This window comes from Miniopterus schreibersii (genome assembly GCF_964146895.1).
Source record: "Miniopterus schreibersii genome assembly, chromosome: 13".
NCBI classification, from domain to species: domain Eukaryota; kingdom Metazoa; phylum Chordata; class Mammalia; order Chiroptera; family Miniopteridae; genus Miniopterus; species Miniopterus schreibersii.
In genome coordinates this window covers 3,456,156-3,469,075 of record NC_138113.1, presented here as the reverse complement: position 1 = coordinate 3,469,075, position 12,920 = coordinate 3,456,156, and the positions used below count along the sequence as shown (strand labels likewise).

Below are 12,920 nucleotides of genomic sequence, written 5' to 3'. Positions count from 1 at the left end.
AGACCACCACACGTCAGAGCGGTACAGCGTTACCACTTTCCAACCTCTCTGTCCTCTAGCTCTGTGACTAGGCTTTTCTCCAAATGGCCAACACTTCTCTCACCTGCACTATCCACAATTACGTTCAGCATCAGTGATATGGGCACAGGAGTGTCGTGGCCTCTGGAGAGGGGCTTTGCACCTGCACTGTGACCTGAGTCTACCCTTCCTCCAGGAGCATCACGAGAGAGGATTTCCTACCCCACAGAGCTGCACCCAACCCCAAATCACTTGTTTAAAAAGCCCCTACCACTATATTTATCACACAAAACACAATTTGCATTGTATTTTGTTATTATAATTTGTTATAAATTCTGTGAAACAACTTCTCTCAGCCACCGCCACCAATTAAGTAAAGCCCTTTAGGCTGAGCTTGCTCTAGAGTAGGGGATGCAGCGAACGTTCTCTGTAAAAGGCCAGAGAGCAAATATTTCATGCTTGGGGGGCTATGCGACCTTTCTTGTGACTACCCAGGTCTGCCATCGCACACAAAAGCAGCCAGAGACCATATGCACACAGACTGGAGATGCTCCTGTCAACCTGCAGAGAAACAGCTGGCAGGTGTGGCCCCAGCTGTGTGCAGTTTGCTGCCCTCTGCTCTAAGAATACAGGTGCCGCACACAGTCCCAGAGCAGCCCCTGTTCCACAATCCCAACATCCTGGTCTTTCATAAAAGCAGCAGGCCTCCCGAAGCACTGAGGTCTGCACATCTAGCCACAAAGGACTGAGCCCCCGGGAAAGGAGTAAGCAGGAAGCCCCAAGGCTCACAGTGGAGAACAACAGCAGACATTGGCCACTCAGCAGCCTTCCTCAAAGGCGTCTGTACTCAGTACACATGCACTCTGCTCCCTGGGAAATTCAGACCCACTGAGGATGACTTAGGGGAGACTCCGATACTGGGCGTGACTGATGAGAAAGAGATTCTAAGGTTTCCCGTTATCAAATATTAGACTTCTGAGATCAAAGGTTGCTGCAAAAAGTAAATTTCCCAGGCCCTTGACTGATTTTCTTAAGTGATACACTTATTAGCCATATAACCGTTTTCAGTATTTCTGCCAGTCCCAATTAGGCAAATCGGATATAACTGCTCATGACTCAATTTACCTCATTTTAAAATGTCCTTTCTTCTACACATGTAACCTCTGAATGAAGTACATCCTGAGATTCAGTTCTTTAATCAAAAATAAAAACAGCCCGGCCGGAATGGTTCAGTGGTTGAGAATCAACCTAGGCTCCAGGAGATTGTGGTTCAATTCCTGGTCAGGGCACATGCCCGGGTTGTGGGCTCGATCCCCACTCGGAGGCATGCAGGAGGCAGCTGATCAATGACTCATCATTGATGTTTCTCTCTCTCCCTCTCCCTTTTCCTCTCTCTGAAATCAATAAAGATATATTTTAAAAATAAAAAGTTGCCCATCTAGAAATTAATTGTAGCTTCATTAGCTAAAGCTTTAAAACCCCTTAAATCCATAAACCGAGACTGCCAGCCAGGGTGTGGGCAAAGCTGAGGGAACAGGACAGGAATCTGAGACCACCGCACCAAACAAGAAGACAAACCTACGACCCTAAGCCGTAGGATCTGTCCTGTCCTATTCTCAGAAACTCTACTCTAGCCATGCTGTGAAAACATCCGATACCTACTCAGTCTAATAAGCTATTTAAATATTTATAGTGACTTCCATTACACTGAAATGATGTCCTAAAAAAAATCCTGTAAGCTCACCTGCTGGCCAACCCTAGACACAAAACAAAAATTCATATTCCCAATTTTTTTCTCACTTTTCTATTCTGAAAGCACTCCATAGAATCAAGAAGAAATATGATTAAACCACGATTCCCCGAGAGTCAAAGTCAGTACTTGAAAAGAATCTAAGAATCCACAAATGCTTACAGTGAAAGGGAAAAATCATTTGTGTGCATTTTCTGCGTAAGTAATTTGGTTAGTCAGCAAAATAGATTTGTAGGAATTAAAGCAAAATTTGCACTTCATAGGATCTATATATGCATTTTCTGCATAATTTTGGTTAGTGGTAAAATAGATTTGTAAGAGTTAGATGAAAAGTTTCGTTACTAAAGACATCCACGTGGGGAAGGGGCCGCTACCTTTCCGAAGCATGGAGGAGGGATGACTGCGGAGGGCAGGAATTAGAAAGCAGGCCCTCGGCCGCCACTGCCACATGAGGGGGGGTCCTTTTGCAATCTATCAGGCTACTGGATACCACGTGATGCACATTAAGAGAAAAAAGATCACAGGTCAGTTAAGTAAAATGAAATTTCATATCAATCATAGGACCACTGTCAGTGGTCACAGTTGTAAGAGCGCGAACACACTGAGCGTCCGAGGACGATGTGTGGAAATCAACATGAATTTCTCAACCACAAAAACAGGAAACTGCCCATTTCCCTTTCTATTTCATCCATGAGCCCACCAGAGCTTGGTGCTTCATCAAATCTTTGGAGCACGTGGTTTGATTATTTGTGCTGTCAGCTCTCTCTTTAAACAAAATACGTAATTCCAAGTATGGAAATGTGCCCAACGATCCTCGTTTGACAGTGGTCAGGTCCACCTAATCTGACACAGTCATTATTCTGGACTCACAGAGTGAAACGTGAAAGAGAAAACCTCTTCAGGGTTGTGTTCAAAACACTTATTTTAAATTCTTAAAATGAATAGGGTGTTTGAACAGATTTTCAACCTATTAGTGGTTTCCAACCATTCCACATATTTCCTTCCTGCAAGTCCTGTGTTTTCCCTCCGGGGGGTTTATCTCCACGGACCCCAGTAGAGAGTGTCTGAGGTTCCTGAAAGGTACCCGCCTGCTGTCCGATAGGAGAGCCACTGGCTGCACGTGACAACTGGACACGTGAAAGGTGACCAGTGAACTGACAAGTTATGTATGTGTGAGAGACACACCGATTTCAAAGACCTACCATAAAATAGAATGTGAAATATCTCATCAATAATGCCTGGAATGATATTCTGGACATACTGGTCAAATGAAATGTATCATCAAAGCTAATCTCATAGCTGGATGGCTGCTAGAAATTTTTAACTTACATATGTCGCTGGCATGATGTTGCTGTTGGACAAGATGGGTCTTTAGAAAGACAGACAGACCTCCATGAGGGGACTTCACAGGCCCCAACCCCACCCTGGTTTCCAGGCTGACCAACATTCATGGTCACAGTCCTGGCTGGAAACCAGGCATGCTGTCTGTTTCTCTCTGACCTGAAGCTCAGCACACCCTGCTCAGGGTGCTATGTCATGAACAAGATCATGTTGGTCAAAGTGAAACCACGACTGGTGACTGCAGAAGACAGGCTTCAGGCAGGAAGCCTGTGTAGCATGTGCCACAGCTCGGGGGCTCCCACACGTCCACTGTAAACCAGAAGTAAATCTAACACATCGAGAATAAGAACAGCCCTGGCCAGGGTAGCTCAGGTAGGTTGGGCATCATCCCGTGCACCTAAAATGTTGCAGATCTGATTCCCAGTTAGGGCACACGCCCGGGTTGCGGGCTCAATCCCTGGTGGAAGGCGTGCAGGAGGCAGCTGATCCATGTTTCCCTCTCATATCAATATTTCTCTCTCCCTCTCTCTCTTAAAAAAAAAAATCAATAAAAATTCTTAAAAAAAAAAAAAAAGACTAAGAGTAACCCAAGGTTGCCATTCACTATAGCTTAGTCGCTATTTCTCAACCTTTTTCATTATTACTACAACCCTGAGCATCTTGGGGCCTTTTTTCCCTAACAGTCCTCCCTCCACCGTGAAATTTTAATGCCATGATGTACTGGGTATCTGTTTACGTGCTGTGCCACAGACCAGCATACTATCTAAGATTGTTCTTGCTACCCGAGAACCAGTTTTCGTCCCAATGGCTGGCTATCGTCCCTACTGAGATCTCATGATTTAGTCTGTCCCCTCTCCCATTCTGAAAACCACCCAGAAGGGAACACACGTTCTCACAGGTTCCCCTGACTTAAACATATCAGAGTCTCAGTGTGGCGATATGCAAGCTGGGCAGCTCTGGTTCCCCAGTTTACACCAGAAGTCCAGGACAACTCCAGAGTTCATTTCAGGGAAGTAAATACCCTTGAATTCAGCAGACTGTGCTTGGGGAGAAGGCATCATTCTAACAGCCCCAAGTGGCCTTAGTGGCCCCTGAAGCCACCTCGCTGCTTGACTCTTACTTTGGAGATAAGTATCAAGAAAGGCTACCACCTGTTTGCTCCAATTGGCAGTTAGCATATGTCACTTAACAAGGGTTCTCCTTTCTGTCACCTGCAGGAGCTAAGAGCCATATCTGCAGCTCAACTCTGATCTGTGATCTGCGTGTGCTGTTTTCAATCCTCGTCTGTACCTCTTACTCTAAACTGCATTTTTTTCTGGTCCTAATTTCACTTTTTCATTTATGTTTCTATTCTAGTAAACATATTTCCTAGAACTGGCTTCTAATCCCCCGGACCAGGACAGGTGAGCGCACACACACACACACCCCCAGTAGCTTACCTGGCAGTGGGTGACCACTCTCTGTCGGAATTAGGGTACGATGATGACTGAGAATAAGGCATGACTGGAGACAGGCTCTCCTTAGGGACATCTTCTTGGAATGGAGGTATGTCACTAGAAAGCGTTCTGGTAAAAAATTAAAAATAAATTTAAAAAAAAAATTAAAGTCAAAGAATTATTATGGGCAGTTTCATAACAAAGGCAAGTCTCCATTTGTTCGTGATTAGCTCTTAGTGCTTTGTGGAGGCAGGTGATCTCTTTAAACCCCCAGCCCTATTCCAGGCAGGAGAGAGGAAAAAACTGAGATACATACAAATGTGTTGATAGCCCTGCCTATTATTTATGCTTTGTAACACCTCATCTGGTCACCTTTTACGTGTCATCTCATGAAAACCTGAGAGGCAGATTGGGCCCCAAACTGGATCCCGGGATTATAAAATTTGGTAATAAAACTCTTGCCATCCACAGGGGAGCTGCTGAGTAACTAAATGACAATACACACCCAATGTTTCATCTAGTAGAATAAATAAACGATATAAACCAGATGTATCTTATAATTACAAGACGATTCCAAATCTACCTCATTTCAGGTATAACACACTCATTACAAATGTGATTGCTGTTACACTCAGCCAGAGGCCATCTGTCTGCATTGTGGACGTCACCTGAAATATCACATAACACTGAGTTCCGGAATTAAAAGCCCAACCACTAGTTTCCGAGCCCACAGCAGACAAGAGGCCAAGCTTAGGAAATGCAACCTGGCCAGTGTGCCTTTATTTTTAGCCAGGGAAAAAAATATTCTCTTCTGAATGATGAAGCAAGGAGATATCCCTGGTGCTCCTTATCCCGTCTTTATATTGATAGGATACAAAAACAATTATCCAGAATTACACTGACGTACGCGGAAACCTGAAACATTGAATATTCTTCACAAATGAGCTGTCTTTTAAAACTGTCATTGTTCAACAAAATAGTCAAATAAAGAAACAGGATTTCAGCACACTGTTAAAAGCAAAGGAAAATAAAACAGACATCCATTAAACTCTGGGGTCTGATCAAAACTGAGAAGTGTGCACATGGAGAAAACTGGCCCCGTGCTACACTGACATGCAACCCTGATTCCAACACAGATCACCCAGGCAGCAATTGGCCAAGTGCACGCACACAGCCGGTGCTCAGAATATGGAGGTTCTGAAGTCCCAGGTTCGCGCCTGAAGTATTAGTTTGCTCGGCTCCTGCTTCCCGGCTCTGTTCTGGAATGTTGAAATGAGCAGCCAAGGAGGTCTGGCGTTTGCGATCACCTCTTAGTTATAAGCCACATTAAACCTCTGCTACTTAAAAGACTGGGTAAACAGGATTCCAGGACTCAGTCTAAAATGCATTCACTGAAGAATAAGGAACTGTGGGGAGGAAAATTATAGGAATCATCTGAAACAATTATGTCGCCCGGTTCTGACCCAGCCCTGCCTTTGATTGGCACTTACCTGCTGCTACCCGGAGGGTCCGGCTCCTCATCGGAGCTCATCTCTATGGGAAACATGTCCTCATCTTCTGACGTGTTCGAGGTGTCATCTCTCTTCAGGCTGTCCAGCTGGGACTTTCTCCTCCGCTTCCTTCTCTTCTTCACGAAGGAGCCACTGGAAGGGGTCTCACTGGGAGGCAAGGCCGGGGCTGCCGCACTGGGGTCCAGGCTTCTCATCCGATCCACAGGGCTCCTCTTCAGCTGGCACTCCATGCGCGAGGCTCCGTCCGACAGGATAGGGGAGGTGGCCAGGTGCATGGGGATCACTTCCTAAAGGACAGAAAATGTTTTGTAAAAACAGGCCCGTGAATTTGGGCTGAAGGAGGGAGATCGTGCCACAAGTGGGCCAGTGTTAATCTAGGAACCCAGCACTCCTTGGGGGGGGGGGGGCCACGCAGGGCAGTGTAAGCGTCACAGTGACCTTTAGCTGTGGCTGCTGAATTTGACAAAGTCAACATTTAATTCATTAAATGCCATTTTGTACTGAATCCCCCTTTTCATAATTATAACAAGTGAGGTAGTTATCAGTGATTTCAGGCCACCAAGATTCAACTTTGAACTATCCAGAGTAAAGAAGAAAGAAATGGGCTTTGAGTCATCACATTACCCTGGGAACTGGACTCCATTTTGCATTTCAGTGTGCGTAAAGGTATGCGTAAGAGAGAATGTGTATGTGCCATTTTTTAATATGCACTGAGTTAAGACGTCAATAATTTTTAGAGTAACACTGGGCAATCCCCCGCCCACCGGCGCCCCAAGTGCCTGCCTACGCTAGAGCGCATCCCGGTATGTGGACATGGATGCAAGTAGTTAGATATTGACCCTTTTCTTAAAAACAAAGGGAAAAAACACACAGCCTGTCATTCTAGTAGTTGATTGATAATGATCCACCAATTTTTTAAAGCCATAGGAACCATTTTATTAATGACTCATGAAACCTCCATGGGAGAGTGGCAGCCTTGGGCTGGAAGGGATGGGAGGGGCCATCTCACCCAGCTGCTCAACGGGACCAAATGAAGAAGACACAGAGAGAGTGCTTGCACTGGGTCAAGAGCAGAAAAGAAGTTCCAGAGACTGAAAAGGAGAGGGGTGCACCTCTGTGGTAGAGGGGAGACGGGACCCTGCAGCAACCTGGTGAGGAAGGACACAGGGTCCCCAGTTTGTAGCAGCCTCTCAGAAACAGAAAGGGGCATGGTATGGGACAGAACATACTCTGGGCTCCAGACCCTGTCCCACCCACTGGCACTCGGTGAGGCCAGCCAGGAAGGCCCTCTGTGGTCCTCAGCAAATCACTTCACACCCACTAGGATGGCTGTAATCACAAAGTCATGGATCACAAGTATTGGTGACAATGTGGACAAACAGGAGCTCTCATGTACTGGTGGGAAGTTAAGTGGTACAGCAGCTCTGAACAACAGTGTGGCAGTTCCTCAAATGTTAAACAGGGTTACCATCAGACCCAGCAATTCTGCTCCCAGGTATGCACCCAAGAGAAGTGAAAACACATATCCATATGGAAACCTATACACAAATGTTCAGAGCAGCACTATACACAACAGCAAAAAGGTGAAAACCACCCAAGTGTCCACCAGCATGTGGAGGATAAACAGCGCATGGTGTATGGGCAAAATGGAAGCCATTCGCCGTACAAGGGAATGAAGCACCGACACGGGCTGGAACGTGGGTCGCCTTGGAAATATTACGGTGACAGGAGACAGGCATAAAGGAACACACACTGTAGGATCCTCTTCACATGAGAGCTCAGGGAAGGGAAATCTATTGAGACACAAAGTAGATTAGTAGGGGTGGGCTGGGATGGCAGGGAGGAGTGGGATAACTAAAAGGCACAGAGCTTCTTTCTGAGGTGATGAACATGATCTAAAATGGACCGTGGTAATAGTCGCACACACCTGTGAAAAAGCACTGAATTGTACACTTGAAATAGATAAATTATATGGCACAAGAATTATCTCAACACGCCATTAGGCATTTTCAAGTAATAAAAATAAAAGCAATCTGGTCACTCAGCCATCTGAGATTTGACACCAGCGTAATCTGTACGCTTTGGGCAACGGTTCAGGCCACAGCGACGTGGTGACTTTGTCTCCCTGGAGACAGGGAGCAAATGGAAGCGGCCAGGACTGCTGAGTCTTGTGTGGGCCCAGCACACACCACCCTGTCTGGCTCAGATCCCCAGGGAAACGCCTGCTTTCTCTGTCGCCATTGTCCACAGCGCCAGCATCATTCGCCTCCCACACTTCTGCTTGTCTCCTGTTTCAGCGCTGCTCAAGGCGCAAAGCCGGGAAGTAACCTTGACTGCCCAGCCTTCCTTACCTGATCATTATCAGTCTCTTGAACAAAAAATGCTTCTCCATTATCTCCCAGTTTCATGTGCAGATCCACAGACTCCCCGTTGATTTCTATGTCAACCTGAAAGAAAAACGTACGTCTCCAAAACAGGACACAAACCTCAGGGATGACCACACCTCCACATGTGTGTGCACTTGAACTACATACAGGCCACAGAGAGCTCACAATTCCAAGTCTCAGTTGATCAATCTGGTCCTACCTGCTCTTCCCCATTGGAAAATGGGATCTACATCCCAACCCACACCACCAGCACCTGGAGCCCAGGCAGGCTTTGATTCCCTCAACTAGGAGAACACAACAGAAGTGACACTATTTGACTTCAGAGGCTGGGTCAGAAAAAAAAAATGCAGCATCCACTGGGCTCCCTTTCTCTCGACATGCTCACCCTGTAGCCAGCCATCATGTGGTGAGGACACCCAAGCCACATGGAGAGGCCAACAGCCTCCTGAGAGGCCAGCCAAGAGCCTCTAGTCATGTGAATGAGCATGTCACCAGAGGGTTCCAGCCCCCAGCCTCAAGTCTTCCAGCTGAAGTCTTGGACAGTGACAGCAGACAGACAGCCCTGCTATCTGAATTCCTGACCACAAAACCCAGGAGCTTAATAAACAGCTGGTTTACACCACTAAACTTTGGAGTACTTCTCACAGCCATAGTAACCAGAACAATCTGAATTAACTGTCAGTTCAGTGAACAGTCCTTTCCAACAGAGAGCTAAAAATCTGGGCCTACGACCAGCTCCAGATACATGAGGCCACAGAAATAGGGTGATTTTCTTTAAGGACAGAATCTACCCCTGGGGTCCCTGGGTCCCCTGCTCTCACCACTTTCTCTCGAGAGCGCAGCACCCCCATCTTCCCAAAGCGGACGTGGAACGGGGAGCACTGCAAGCTCCCGTTGGGCTGGCGGACAACAATGATGTCAATGCATCCAGACAGGGTGGCAGGATTCAAGCCCTTGTAGAGTTCCTTCACAGTGACAAACACCTGGCCCGCAAGCTGCCCAACGTAATTCATGGTTTGAGCCTAGAAAACAGAGACACAAACAAAACACACACGGTCACACAAACAATTAAATCAGGGAAGGCCATCTACCCAGAGGCAGTCAAAATGACACCTCACTTCAAAACATGGATTGCACGCTCGATCTGACACCCTGCCAACATCATTCTGTTCCCTGGACTGGGCTCTACGCCTACCCCGCTGCCCACCAACCTCCACCCTGGAGACCCCAGAAGCCTAATCTCAGTCAGCACTGGGCCCTTCCTCGCTGAGGTCAACAGTACTTGTTCACAGCATCCTCATGGCTTTTGTCACCTGTGCTTGCTGTTACTGCGTGTGGGGTTTACAGACTAAATCTCAAGACTCTTGAGGAAAGACTGGATTTGATACCTCTTAGTATCCCCCACGTGCCAAATAGAACAGGTACTTAATTAGTTGAAAAAAATGACTGTGATTACTTGAGAAGAAAAAAATGATTATTATTTTGACCAATTCCATCCTGGTCCTTGCCTGCCCGTCTCTCTTCCATGCTCCCAGGGATATCTGTGCTCGGCTTCAATTTCTCTGCCCAACTAATCGACTGAAGTCCACTCAGCCTAGTGCTGGGGACACAGAGACAAAAAGACACAGTCCCAACCCACTGAAAGGTCTCACAGGCTCATGAAGGAGAGAAAAGTAAAACACAAGTCACTAAATTATGTGTCAGCGTTCTTTGTGTTCGAATTGTTTAAGTAGCCCCCATGGGAGTTAGGACCAAGGACAGCAGAGAATGCAGCACAGAGGCTGGCCATCAGGGTGTGGAGGGCGGCTGGAACACTATCAGGTGAGGAAGTGGACAGGGCCCTGCAGGGAGATGTGTGTAATGACACAAACACGGCTGTCTCTGGAGCAGAGGATTGCAGGGAAAGAGAGCTGGAACCAGCAAGGAGATCCGCACGTAGCCAGGTAGCAATGTGAAGCCATGGGGGATTCAGGAGCAACACAATGATGATTCGGACCACAATTTAGAAAAAGGCTGGCAGTAAAAATGCTGAGAAGACTGACGAGAAAAGAAACTGAAGGCAGGAAGACCAACTGGTAGCTGTGTGTGATGGTGCAGACGAGAAATGACGCCAGCCTGAAAGGTGAGTGACAGAAGAAACGGAGGCAAAGGGACCATGCAAGAGGTATCAGAGAAATGGGGTACAGAACAGCAGGAGTCCGAGCAGGTGCCGTGCTCTGGCCTCTGTCTACCACCTCAGTGCTGATCTACACCCCGACTGCCCACCTGGGCACAGCCTCGCCTCCAGTCCCGAGGCAGTGCCCTGTCACCTGCCCTGATGGGACTTAGACACCTCAGCCTGGTCCAGGACACTGAGGTCTCATGACCTTTGTGCCGTCCCTCTCCTCACTCCCTTCCACTGGGCTGTCCCACCCACCACCCTCCGGTGCCCCCCTTTGCCTCCCAAGAATGGGGCTGTGATTCCTGGCCCTTCCCTTTCTGGGTCCCTTCCTCTCAGCTCCAGCAGCACTTACTCCTGGGCCTGGTCAGGCCCTCCTCTCCTCTCCTCTCTCTGCACACTGACCACTTCACTGGACTCATGAGGACACGTGCTTCAAATGTCACCTGTGCAGGAAGCCACCTGCACAATGTGACTTCCAATCAGTGGATCCCAAAGCCTGGTCCTTTCTCCCAACCCATGGGCCTCAACTCTCCAAGGGGCCGACCTACCTGGGGGCACATGGGACACACTAGCTCCATCTGCCTCGGGTCCCTTACAGTTCCAGCCGCTGCCACAGTTCCAGCAGCCACCACAGGCCTGTCCCTGACTAGCCTCCACTCACAGTCTGGTCCTGGGAACTTTCTGGCTCTGATGTGTCTGTTTTGCCTGCGGTTCTCCTGTCACTCGGTGAAGCCAGATTCTCCCTGAGACCAAGGACCAAACCTCGTCCTTTCAAGTTAAAAAAAGAAATGCCTGCCGACCACCATTTTTATTCACAGGAAGAGAAAGCTCGTAACAGGTGGTATTACCCCATCTCTGCATCCTGGCTAATCATCAGTAAAACGAGGGCTGTGGCCTAGATGACCCGCAAGGTGCAATGCCAGCTCCAGCCGTTCAAAGATAAAGGCTGTGCTCCTTGATTCTGAGCAACTAAAAGGGCATCTTTAATAATTTAAACTCAACGTTCCTGTTCTCTTATCCTCATGAACAAAGCATCCCCGGCCCCCATCAAGGAGCAAATGCAAGGTTATGGTGCAGAACCTGAGAATGGAAGCTGGCAGGATCCTGACTGAGGTGTTCTGACACCCTCATCTGAAAGAAACAAGCCCAGCAATAAGAAGTGACTTGGGAAGAGCCCCACCCCCCCCAGCAGAGACAGGTGGAGCCCAGACTCAGATTTCCTGATTCCCACTCTTGTGGCCTTCCCTTTGTGCGGCTGAGGGGCACGGGCTCTTCTTTATCTGCCCCTCCTCTAGGGTCTCCTCTAAATAAACACTGGACAGATACTTAGAGCACAGGGACAAACCAGTGGGGCACCGATTCCCAATTCCACTGCCTCGATTCCCAATTTCACTGCCTCCTGTCCCTTGGAAGTAACAGGCTCAAGAAAGAAGCTAATTCGGTTACCCAAAGATAAGAAGCCGGACAAACAGCCGGAGGGACTCACCTCCCTGTGCTAATCTCCTTACTGCCTGGTTCTCACTGAGACGCGACCAGCCTGAGGGGAATACCTGTTTTGAAGAAGAAAGTATCTTAAAAGCTTCAAGAGTAACAGAAAGTAAAACCTGTAGAGAACAGAACAAAACCCTGGAGTTCCCAGCTGAATGGCCCCAAGACCACGCTCTTCCTGTACCCCACACCAAGACTGCTTTAGATCGGCTGATTTTAATCTCAAAACGCAGCACGTGCTTTACTGGTTTAGACTTTAATCCTTTCTCATCTCATGGCACACATAAACCAATTGCTAAAATTCTGACAAAAAATAAGTGTAATTTTGATTGATATATAAAATAATAATTATCTACCCTTTCTGCTCCAAAGTGACTTTTTTAAAATAAGGATTTCTGGTGCCAAGAAATAACCAACCAAATGCAACCTTATTATGCGATGTGACAGGTAAGATGCAGCTCTACTATATGACCTATATATTTATGGCTCAAGACAGGGCATTCACACCAGACGGCTACTGTTGTGTTGGCTGTTGTCATTTTTTTTATTTGATAATCTAAGGGAAAAGAGGTCAGTGTCCCTGACTAAATAGTCAGGTATTTCACGTTTTAAATATTCTCATGGCACAGCGGCTGAAAATTGCTGGTTCAGAACCCGTTTCAGCTGGTACCATGGGAACAGAGGATGCAGGATCAATGCTGCCTCCCTCCTTCTCTGAGCACACTGAAAACAAACACATGCCTGGCGGTGGACAAGGCTCAGTGAAGGGTACATACTTCTGGTGACACTTTGGCAGGGCAGGATGGGAGCGTGTGGATGGGGGGATGT

The 12,920-nt window shown here is 47.5% G+C and overlaps 1 protein-coding gene across 16 annotated transcripts in view; it reads right to left on the bottom strand.

The window, feature by feature from the left end:
* LPIN1 (lipin 1) overlaps positions 1–12,920 on the bottom strand; it is a 74,491-nt gene that overhangs the window by 27,365 nt on the left and 34,206 nt on the right. For 7 of the 16 annotated variants that reach the window (XM_081155985.1, XM_081155984.1, XM_081155993.1 and 4 more), the window contains 6 exons: positions 12,091–12,154; positions 9,265–9,465; positions 8,408–8,503; positions 6,036–6,343; positions 4,549–4,674; positions 2,143–2,250 (listed from right to left, as the gene is read on the bottom strand). In XM_081155985.1, coding sequence (XP_081012111.1) covers positions 2,143–2,250; positions 4,549–4,674; positions 6,036–6,343; positions 8,408–8,503; positions 9,265–9,456 — 830 coding nt within the window. In that variant the 5' untranslated portion in view covers positions 9,457–9,465; positions 12,091–12,154. The remainder of the gene's footprint in view (positions 1–2,142; positions 2,251–4,548; positions 4,675–6,035; positions 6,344–8,407; positions 8,504–9,264; positions 9,466–12,090; positions 12,155–12,920) is intronic. The other 9 variants (XM_081155989.1, XM_081155990.1, XM_081155987.1 and 6 more) reach the window with 3 other exon arrangements.